Source organism: Anastrepha ludens, chromosome 2, assembly GCF_028408465.1.
Source record: "Anastrepha ludens isolate Willacy chromosome 2, idAnaLude1.1, whole genome shotgun sequence".
NCBI lineage: Eukaryota > Metazoa > Arthropoda > Insecta > Diptera > Tephritidae > Anastrepha > Anastrepha ludens.
Genome location: NC_071498.1, coordinates 96,217,163 through 96,228,500, shown reverse-complemented (window position 1 = coordinate 96,228,500; position 11,338 = coordinate 96,217,163). Strand labels below are relative to the sequence as shown.

Sequence of the window (11,338 nt, the reverse complement as noted above, 5' to 3'; positions counted from 1 at the left end):
GCCCTAAAAAATCCTAGCGCTAAAATCATCACGCTATTTAACAGATTTTCATAACATTTATTCCAATTGGAATTTTAGTTACAAACAATAATTACATTGTATACAAATTTCAAATTTTTAATTTCATATTTAAAACTTTATTTAGCAACAGAGACGCTGTTAAAAAGTATGTTATACGGCATTCAATGTGCAGGTCGCAAAAACCACCACCCATCTGTCTGAATGACTTAAGGTACAAAGATCATTAGAGCTCAAAGATTAGGCTTTGCAAAAGTATTCTGTTTGATACTCCCATTTTTGATTAGAGCTCCCAAGAAAATGAGAGTTCATAGATTATTCTCTGTATGAACTAATTGGTCTGTTATGGTCAGTTTTTCTTTCTAATAAATTACTATGTAATTCATTACTAACCACTTCCCTTAATTGTGTTTAAGTTCCACGAAATCTTTTATGGTAAGGCATTTAGTTTCGATGAAATCATGCGCCTGCATAGCCTATTCAAATAATTCCGTTGACTATGGTCCATTGTAGATTAGGTTAAAAGATGTGTTATCGAAAATTTTATTTACCACTGGTTTCGTTTGCATGCTTCGGCTATAGACGATGCGATATATTACCCATTGGTAAGGATTTTCTGTAAGTCAACCAAATTCCGTCAATTAGAGTTTTGATCTATCTGCATGCTAGATCTCCCATTAAGGTTTGTTATAGATTTTCCTTACAGGAGGAGAGAACAGAATAGAGAAAGCTCGATCTCCGGCTTAAAAAAGAAATCACGTGATGTTTTGAACTCTACCCTTTTATAAAAGGTATTTCAAGAGACACGCCTAGATGTTGTTTTAAATAAAACATGTAAAAATTTAGATTCTTCAAGTTTCACATCTAGGCGCATCTTTTCAAAGACGACTTTGTTAAGCATTTGCCGCATGGGATCCTTTAGGTAAATTGGTAAGATCTTCATATTTCCCGTCAAATCTCTCTTTATATTCATAGAGAGAAAATCATTCTCAACAATGAGTGCTGAGCACACCATTTGCTGAATTTTAATTAATTTTAAGTTCGAAATTATTCGCCCATCTTTAAGTTGCCGTACTAAAGAGTCTGGCGTGACTATTCCCACGATTCTCAGGTTAACGTTGCAGGAATTATCCGGATTTACGTGCTCCATTACTTGTCTGTTTGTATACAGCAGCAGAATAGTTCACAAGTGCCAAATATGAGAGCCATTTACAAAACTTATAAATCTTCCAATAGGATTATTAATATTGCACCATTTGTTATCAAGCGAAGCAGTGCCACTGCTGGAAACAGCAACTAGCCAATGATTACATAGAAAATCTTACAGAACAGATTTGAACTAATCACTAATTTTTACTGACTTAATTCAGTAAGTTAATCTAGGATTTCAGCAGTTAATCTAGGATTGACAAAAGCACCACTTCCATATAACAACCAGTTTTTGAATTAAAAGTTCGAGTCGAAAAATTCTGCATCGAAAAAATTTACATTAACCCACATCTCAACGATAACAGAAATGCCATATTCCGAAGGCGCACTTAACATACGAAATATCAGACTTACATCGGAGTCTCGAATCATTATCAACTAAATTTTATGGAAGTTGCAACACTTGATTTGAAAAAAAAAGGCCAAATAGCTACATTCGCAGGTTAAGTTCTCAGTTTCAAGAAATCAACTACAGATGCTCGGGGGCTTCCATTTAAAGGAAGTCCGAATTGGCATATTTTTTATAAGTCTCTAGCAGGCAATAAGTTGTTCATTAATATTAACGAGGTTTACAACATTATCGATAATATCATCTTTTGTAACCGATGGCTTAAATAATAACATGCACTGTCTTAAAAAGCGATAGTACCTCAAGCTCCTTATTGACATAATATAAAAGGTGAATTGGAAATATACTTGTAATTTAAACATTGAGTAAGTAATAACATTCTTAGTCTTATTACTTACTCAATGATTCAATTCAACTGACGGTAGAATCAGCACTCGTTGAGAAAGAGATGGTTAAGCAAAAGGAATAGGATTATTTACTGCAGTAGGAGAACACGAAATTTTGTTGTTAGCAATCACACAACTCACTGTAGCAGAAGAGCGCCAGGATGGCAAAACAGATGTGTTAACAAAAACAACTTAAGCGATACTCAAAGTGGTCGGAGAGTGAGTGATATTTATAGCAATAAAAGAGTAGCAATAGAAGACGAGTTTATGGGTTCGAAGATGCGGTCTAGATCAGACCGTTAACCGGCTCTCAGCGAACTTGAGGGAATCAATTGATTAGCTAACGCCACCGGGGCCTTGGCAGCGGTTTATTTATGAAACAACTGAGATTGTGTTGGTGGTATACGACAAAAACTAAAAAAGTATGCGCTCATATCGCTCATTGTTGTCTGAATAACGACTGATTGAACGAGTGTGTGAATATGTATGAAATTAGCGAATTGAGAGAATCGACTGCCGAGTACCCGGTGACGTGGCAGTTGAAGCTGCTCATCCTTGGATTCAACAAAATCAGTTTTTAAAACAAAAAAACTCTGAACGGGAAAAATTGAGCCGTGTTGTAATTTTTTTTGTTATTTTCTTCATAATTTTTTCATCCACCCATCCATCACCGATTATAAAATCGCTCTTATGATGGAATCTAAACTCATAGCCAAAATATCGAATGACTTAAGTCAATTTTCAGGCCAATACTCAGGGCATAGATAGCAAATATTCCTATTCAATATGAAAATCTGTACACTAAATTTAATCCTAGGACGCGCGCAAAACGCACAGTGGAATATTTTTTTGCAGAAACAACTACCACTGCGCAACTGATTTGTCATATTTTCCACAAAAATTACTTATTTTTATGCAAATACAGCAAATTAGCAGGAGTTAAAACTAAACACGTTTGGATTCTATGCGAGCAAAAACTTAGTAACATTTGCCTCTGTCATTGTCAGTTGAACTGTGAGGTAATATACTTTCACTTAGTTGACGGACTACGTCACTGAAATTGGGCTATAATGAATAACGAAAATATATATTTGAAATTTGCTGTGTAGTCTCTTTTTGTGTTTCACCTGATTTTCGTACAAGTACGCAGTAAAATATTTAGTAAATATAATATATTTACTTAAATACCAATAGGTAGGTAAGCATAACATTTTTTTATCTTAATGTTAATTTTAGGAAACCAATTAAGTTTTTTTTTCTCATTTCATTTCCTAAAAAATCTACGCATTCATTTACCCCTTTGAAGGTACGATACTTATTTACACATGCATACAAAAATAACGTCATTACATGGGTTAAAGAAACCGTTTAATTCATTACTGTATCTACAGAAAATTGAGAATTCGTCTAACTTGAATAGTCATTTCGAAATACATTAATGTGATTGTTGTCCATTTTATTGTTGAATTCAAAGTTTCTTGTAAAATTATGAAATTATTTTTCTGCCAATCACTTGAAACCTCTGATGATGAAGAGGAAGAAGCGGGCGAAGAGGAGCAAAGTGAGGAATCAGCTGAAGATGATGATGGAAAATATGGGGTCGATAGTGAAGAGGATATGCCCAGCGATGGTGTGGATGAAAATGGCAGCGGAGACAAGCTCGTTAGCGGAAGCAGTAGCAAAGCGAAGATTGAGAAAAATAATGTTGTAGATTCCATAGGCTCTCTTAAAGTCAAACCGAACAAAGCTGATGAATCGGAAAACGACTCCGACGCTTCTGTGAGTACTGATGCAGATATTTCTCTGAGAAGTGTTACTGGAAAACTGGATATTAAAGGCGGAGTAGAAGGAGTTCAAGTGAAAAAACCCAACTCCAATGCCCCTACATTATCCAGCGAAACTAAACCAGCACGTTCCACCACTGAGATGATGGTGGTTGAGGCTATTAGAAACCTAAATGAGCGTGGCGGCTCTTCGGTGTTGGCTATCAATAAATATATTAAGAGTATTTATCCACAGTTGGATGGTCCACGTACGCTAAGACTTATTAAGCAGTACATCAAGAAAGCCGTAACAAATGGGAGATTGGTGCAAGCGAAAGGTAGCGGACTGACCGGCTCATTTAAGATATCTGCTGAGATTAATCGTCTGGAACAGCGGCAGAAACGTAAAAAGCTAATGCAAAAGGCCAAGAAGGATGCGGTAAGTGGAAGCGTTTTACCGACTATTTTGATTAATTTGATTTAATGCTTAATTTTCTATAGCCTGCTAAAAAAGCCGTTAAAAAGCCGAAAACTATAAAAAAGAAAGCTGAAAATGGTGAGCCAAAACCAGCAACCGTCGAAAATACCACAAAACCAACAAAGGCAACGAAGGCAGCCAAGCCAGTGGTGAAATTAGATAACGCCGCTGAACCAACTGCAAAGCTACCAAAAGTATCAGCAACAGCGAAAAAAATGGCGAAAGCGACCGATTCAAAAAATTCGAACAAAACTGCCACCAAAGATGTGAAACCTTCAACGATAGCCAATAACCAGCCGCTGGAGAAACCCAAAGTGGCGACACAAAGTAAAAGTGCCAAAGGTATTCCAACCATCCCAATGAATTCGACAGCAGATAAGGAGGTGAAAGGATCACACACCAAATCTGCATCGGCTCCTCCTATACCCGCAGTATCAACATCATCACCAAAAGCAATGTCGAAGGGAAAAGCAGCAGCAATGCCGAAAAAGAAACCACTCGCAAAAGGTAAAACAAGCGCTGCAGAAGTCGCTGAAAATGGTGCTGGCGGTGCGGATACTGTTAAGCCCGCCAAGAAGCTGGCAGGAAAGAAAACCAAAACCAAATGAAAGCTACGTATATTGGTGGAAAAATAATTAAAAACTATATGTTGATTTTTATTATATTATATTAAATCCGTTACTTATTTCTTTAAAGATACCCATAGCAACAGCCTTTGGCTATATTTCAGTATTAGATATAAGGAAGATATCAATATATTTAAATTTAAATCCAAAACATATTTCTAAGGGCAGCATGATTCAATTATTAAAGGTTTGCTCACTAGTGACATTTGAATTTTGACACTCCCTTACAAAAGGTTGTATTTAAGAAGGTGCATAAGAAGGAAAAACATTTAATCCTTTTTGGTAAAAATGGTAGCAAAATAGTATTTTGTTACTTAAATGGAAACAAACTGCGAACGGCTGGAAAAATAAATTTTAATCAATATTTGAATGTAAATAATGGTACAAATAGAAGTTATTAGCGGAAATTGCCAAGTCTAATATTAAAACAAGAAATTATTTCACATAATCCAAGATTTTATTTTGTGAATTAATTTTTAAATTTAAAACAAATCGCGAAGTTTCGCCAATATGAAACTATTTTGTTAAAAATAAATAAATAATTGGCACGTACAATTCTGTTAGGTGTTTCGCCGAGATCCTCCTCCTAGTTGTAGCGCGCGTTCCCCAATTGGAAGGTCCTACAGTTTTAAGCCGATTTTTATGAGAAGCTCTTTCATACTGGTACTGTGCTTTTCTAAGCCTCCTCTGGACACTTCATCCATCCATAGGAAGGTGGGCTCATTGGAAACAAGTTCTGCCAACTTTTTTATAATGAGGTCTGTTGCGTCGGGACTATTCAATAATTTTCCCTGCTGTAACTCTTAAGCAAATGCCAGCAAAACATGAGTTCCGTTTAAATCCCCACATCATAAGAAATAAGGCTTTGTAAATTCTTCATCTCGATATCGGATTGCGTCAAATACTCTATCATATCCTGACTTAAGCGATATGTATTCCATGCCATACTACCATAGTCCTGAATATACCGATGAAAACTCTTGAGCGAGTTGTTGCTCGTAAGCAGTCCATTTTGAAAATGAAATGTTTTTTTTACAAATTTTACTTTTCCTCCACTTTTAGTAAAAATTTCTAGAGCTTGCAACCCAGTGTCTTGCTAAGGGAGCCGATTTGTTAAGAGGGAACGAGAAAGCTGCTTACTGAGCAAACCTTTTATTATTGAATCATGTAAGGGCAGTACATTTAAAATATGAGAGAGAAAAAGAAAATAAAAAAAATAGTAAGGATGAAGAAGTTAAGCTAATTTGGGAAAAACGAGAGGCAGATAAAAGTACTTAACAAGTGGTAACATGCGGCTTGAGTGGTTTTCAATAGGGGTACTTACTTTTTTTTTAGCAACCGTTGCCAAAGTAGTAAATATTCGCTACAAAGAGTGAGCAACCCATGGCTTAATATTTAGCAAATGAAGAACCAACAGCTGATCTTTCTTTACGGTCCCGGTTAGTGCTGCTGCGTCTTGTATGCATTCATACCCGAGTAGCGGTTACAAAAATGTTATTACTTCAGAAATTAGGTTTTTGAAATTGCAATATGTAAAATTTATAGGTGTTATTCTGTGGCCCTAGAATTAAATCTAGTATTTGTTCTGGAAATATCAAAAGTAGCGTCACTCTTAGCACAATAATTCACGATCAAATGAATAGAATATCATGAAATTTTAGCAGCTGTCGTTTTAAGGTGGGTACTAACTAAAAAAGAGGCGAATGCAATAAAACTAGTGCCATCGATGTGTTTGGCGCGCGGCTTTTCATCCCATGTGATATACCTTATATATGCATATGTATATTATTTTCGATAAATTGGCCAACTGCGGATCAGCTTTTACCCAACAGGGACCAGATCCCATAACCGGAACGGTCTTGAACGCTGCTGAGCTGCAAAGTGTTTTGTGACAAGCTCGAACAGAAAACTGTAGAACTTTCTTCTAAAACTTGGAAGAAAAGATGTTCGGTTGATGGTAGGTATTATTAAAGGACACATCCCGATTTGCCTGTCTTGATTAGTGGAGGCTGATAGCACGCAACATTTCTCTGTGAGTGGCCTGCCTCTGCTAAAACAAGGCTACAAATGTTGGGTTTCAATGTCATGAGAATGAGTAATAATCGTTCTCTCAAACTGGAGGATATTTTGAGATTAGCTAAAGAATCAGGAAAATTCTCACAGTACTAGCTATCTCTAACTCTATTCTATCCTATATCTTTCTTTCTGTTTCCCCTTCCCTTTCTTCCTTGACTATCTACCCTTTTACTTTCGTCGCTACTTTTGGTAAGTTGAAAAATAAGGAACCTTCTAATGTACTATATTTGTAGATTCGTATCCTAATATTTGCGTAATCATTGATAGGATGCGCTTTCCAGATTGACAGCTTTATGACTTCATTTTAGTTTGTGGAGCACATTGTTGGAAATTCTTTTTGGGATCACCTGAACCGACAAATTTTATCGAAAATAAAAATGAAAATGCGTGCATAAAACATTAAATTGATAGAAAAAGTTTTTTCTAATAACGGCGGAGAAATATGTTATTTTCTTCCCACGGAAGTTTTTAATGAAATCGGAGTGCAGTCCGAACGACTGAATTTATGGCTATACCCTACCGGCAAATAAGTCCAGATTTCAGAACTACTTCTTCGGTGAAAGGTCATGTGGAAAACAGGCATGATTTAATGCTCCCAAGCCTAACTGTGTTATTATTCAAGTGCTTTGTAGTATCATAATAATAATAATATTTTTTTCTTTTCCGTCTTCAGCAAAAACAAATAGGCTTTTGGTTAACGACTCGTGAGCATGCAATATTTAACTGGTCATAACAAATACACAAACTTTCTAGATTTATTTTAACACTCTGCAAGGCTCTCATCATGCCCATTCTAACGTATGGCGCAGAAGCGTAAACTATGACATCATCCGATGAAGCGAAGCTTGGAGTGTTTGAGAGAAAGTTTCTGCGGAAATTGTTTGTACCTTTGCATGTGACGACGGCAAATGCCGCAGACGCTGGAACGATGAGCTGTATGAGCTTTACGACGACATAGACATAGCGCAGTGAATAAAGATCCAGCGGCTACGTTGGCAGAGCCATGTCGCCCGAATGGATACCAACGCTGCGGCTCTGAAAGTATTCGATGCGGTACCAGCTGGTGGTAGCAGAGGAAGAGGAAGGCCTCCTCTGCGATGGAAAGATCAGGTGGAGAAGGACTTGCCTTCACGCCGGTTAGCATGAGAAAGAAGCGGTTATCGTGCCAATTACGTCACAAAGAAGAATATGGCACAATTTATCTGTTATCTATTTCACTGCCAATATTTCTCTTTCTGATAGTTGTTTTATTGACCGCCGTCTTCTGGTTTTGAGCGTTTGATTTGTGGATATCCGCTATCTCCAGGGCATGTTTCTTGAACAAGGTTTCTGGAATACTTTTTCTGACATTAATTTTTCACCACGGAAGGAGAGAGTGGATTCATTACTTCGCTTAGGCGTCAAAATATGAAGCAGTAGTGAACCCTTTTTTGGATTGCCAAATTGTCATTAGCTATTTAGCTTGCGTTATAAGCCATATATGAATATGAGCATTTGGAAGTCATTTCTTATGCCAATCGCGTTTCATCGCATATATATTTAGCTGCTAGTTCACTTACCTATTGGGACCACATTTTTTTGTTCTCTTTTTGACCCCAGCCCTTTCTATGTTGCTTCCTTGCTTGTTTGCTGACTTTCTGATTAAAATTTTCGTATTCAAAAAAATAAATTTCAAAAGCAAAATACTTCTAAATGTTGTTGTTACTCTAGTGCTATCACCTTGTATAGATTCGCCTTGCTTTGCACAACAAATTTCTGTCATCTAGTAAATTAATATTAAAGTAAATTTCGTTAATTTATATTATAAAAAAAAAAACCAAAAAAAAAAAAATCAAAAAAATGAAAAAATCTTTAAAAACAATAAACAGAACTAAAGAAATGCTGAAAAATGACCTTCGGTATTTCAAACAACGGCAAGACCAGAAGTCGGCAGCCGAATTTGTTGGATATAATAGCTCGGATTTAACATCTTGGAGTTCAAATGCGTCAATGCAATATCGGAAGTTTCATCCAGAAGCTTTGTTACTGAGGGTGTTGAAGGGTCTAAACGAGCCTAACGGCTCGTCGGTGGTGGCTATCAAGAAATATATTATCAATCACTACCCATATGTGGATGGGAAGTTTACCCTCTCTGTTATCAGGAAAATTATTAGGAGGGCAATATTCAAAGGAAAAGTTGTCCAGTCCCAGGGCTGCACTATGGATGGACTGTTCAAAATATCGGGTGGAGAAATTAGAGTCAAGCAGCGGCAAGAGCAATTTAAACATTACAAGGAATGTGTAAAACTACGAGAGCAGCAAAAATTGGAATTGGTAAGTGAATGTATGAGTATGGCCTAAATGTATGATATGTTCAGAGAGAAAACCACATGAATTACAGGAGAGAAGAATAAATGAAAGCAGAGCGAAAGGAGAAAAGAGACGAAGGCCATTCCCAACCAAACACATAAAGCAAGGAAAAGAAATCGTAAACACTAGAAAGAAAGTGCGAGCTCCACCGACTACCCAGCAAGCTAAAGCGAAGAAAAAGTTCATTCCAAAAACGTTGCTTAAAAAAGATCCAGCAGCAAAGGTTACACCAGCAAAGATTCCGCCAGCGAATGTTTCTCCAGCAAATGCTTTGCTTCCTTCAGCAGTGTTTCGATTGGGTGCAGGTTCTTCCAAGAGTTTTCTACCAAAACCACAAATAGTTGATTACGCCGATGCAGCTATAGAAACAGCGAAGGTTATCAGCTCAGAACTGCTGAAAGCTGCACTTATAAAAAACGCAGAATATACACCGTATCTTGCAATATTTGATAACAGTGATCCAAAGGGTGCCACTTGTAGTTCTATGCCGCTGAAGTGTGAGAAAACTATAAGACGACCCACCGTGCTTGTCAGCCCCTCTACAGTACAGCCCAGGGTTCTCAAATCTAACACAAAAACGACGCAGGCGTCGGATAATGTAAAGCTGAAAGAAATTAACAAAAAAGTAAACCTGGTTACTCATCTAGGTGTAAGCTTTCCATCCCCTCCTGCAGTGCCTTTCGTTAAGAAGAATATTACATCAACAAAGTTCACTGTGGCTGGAAATAATGTGCGGAGAGTCTAAAAACGCACCAGAGGAAACAAAATTACTAGAGTTGTTAGATAAATAAGCGATGTTTAAATTTTGTAAATGTAATAAAAATCGATGTATGTACATATGTATAGAGGATAGTTTCCTTAACTAGAGTTTGATTGAAGATTTGTCTTCAAATAGGGAATACATAATAATTTATATTTTTGTGAAAATTTTCTCCCCAATACATGTACATATATATTTGGTAAAGAGAGGCCCGGATAATAAGTGCTTTTGCCAACAAGACTTTTCTGCGAACACCTTTTGCCACGCTAATTGTCTGTCTGCAGATGTTGTTCTTTTGTATGAAATCGTGAGAAATTGTATATTATTAAAATAATATTATACAATACGAATAAAATTGTCAAAGGTAGCGCGGCGCCCGCATGACAACAATGCATTTCCCGAGATTTTCGAGTATACCGAGGATGAGAATGTCGGTATTATTTTAGTACCGCAAAGCTCGGTAATTACTAACACCAAACTCGTGATAATAATAAATACAATTTACAATTTACAATACAAAATGAACAATAATGCAAATTAAAATACATACCTTTCCCTCTTTGAAGTGCAAAAAATCGAAGAGGTCTTTCAATTGACGGCTAGATTCAGTAGTGAATATTTGGTAGACGGTACCTTTTTTATGTCATCTTTGAGATTTGTCAAGTAGAAATTTGTAAAATTTGACAGGATAAAACAATGCATTAAAATTAGTGAAACTTAATACGAAAATGGTGGATCTTTAAGAACAACATTTCGCAAAATTCGTAATTTTTTGGAGGAAGTAATCGTCCGAATGAGTCGACAATTCAAAGGTTGGTGAAAAAGTTTCAAGAAATTGTTTCTGTTGAGGATATAAAAATGACTAGCAGATCAAAAACTTGACGTTCTGTTAGGAACATTGCTGTAGCGCTAAGTGTTTCTGAATAACTTTCAACTTCGATATATCGACGTTTTCACTAATTATCGGCAGTTAAAAAGCGGACTTTCAATAATTTGATCCTCTTACATGCATAATAAATTATAAGAGACCTTTGTTTTTTACTAACGTTAGTGTTTTTGGGGAAGGGGACAGTTACTGATCACCATTCACTTGGGAGAAGAATCGGCCTCTTCTACATATGGTTCAAGCAGCTCACAGCTTCCGGGACTAGCCCAAGTATCCTCTAGGTAGCTGCCGAACACCCGTTTGGGAGTGAGCCAAAGTGAGAAGGCGAAGCATCCCAGGACAGCTGGTTGTGCGCTGGGTTTGGGACCCGCCACTTAAAAGTCTCCTCCAATGAAAAGATGTGCAAAGCCTCGGATGAGAACATCCTATACTGATGAC

General features: G+C 36.9%; 2 protein-coding genes across 2 annotated transcripts; both read left to right on the top strand.

Annotated features, from left to right (window-relative positions):
- The first annotated feature begins 3,293 nt into the window (after nt 1-3,293).
- LOC128854815 (histone H1-III-like) lies at nt 3,294-4,984 on the top strand. Its single transcript, XM_054089223.1, has 2 exons — nt 3,294-4,164; nt 4,227-4,984. The coding sequence occupies exons 1-2, from the start codon at nt 3,451-3,453 to the stop codon at nt 4,809-4,811; spliced, it is 1,299 nt and encodes a 432-aa protein (XP_053945198.1). The 5' UTR covers nt 3,294-3,450; the 3' UTR covers nt 4,812-4,984.
- A 3,584-nt stretch (nt 4,985-8,568) lies between these two features.
- On the top strand, nt 8,569-10,318 carry LOC128858624 (heterochromatin protein 1-binding protein 3-like). The gene is made up of 2 exons (XM_054095046.1): nt 8,569-9,218; nt 9,286-10,318. The coding sequence occupies exons 1-2, from the start codon at nt 8,745-8,747 to the stop codon at nt 9,997-9,999; spliced, it is 1,188 nt and encodes a 395-aa protein (XP_053951021.1). The 5' UTR covers nt 8,569-8,744; the 3' UTR covers nt 10,000-10,318.
- Nucleotides 10,319-11,338: the final 1,020 nt, after the last annotated feature.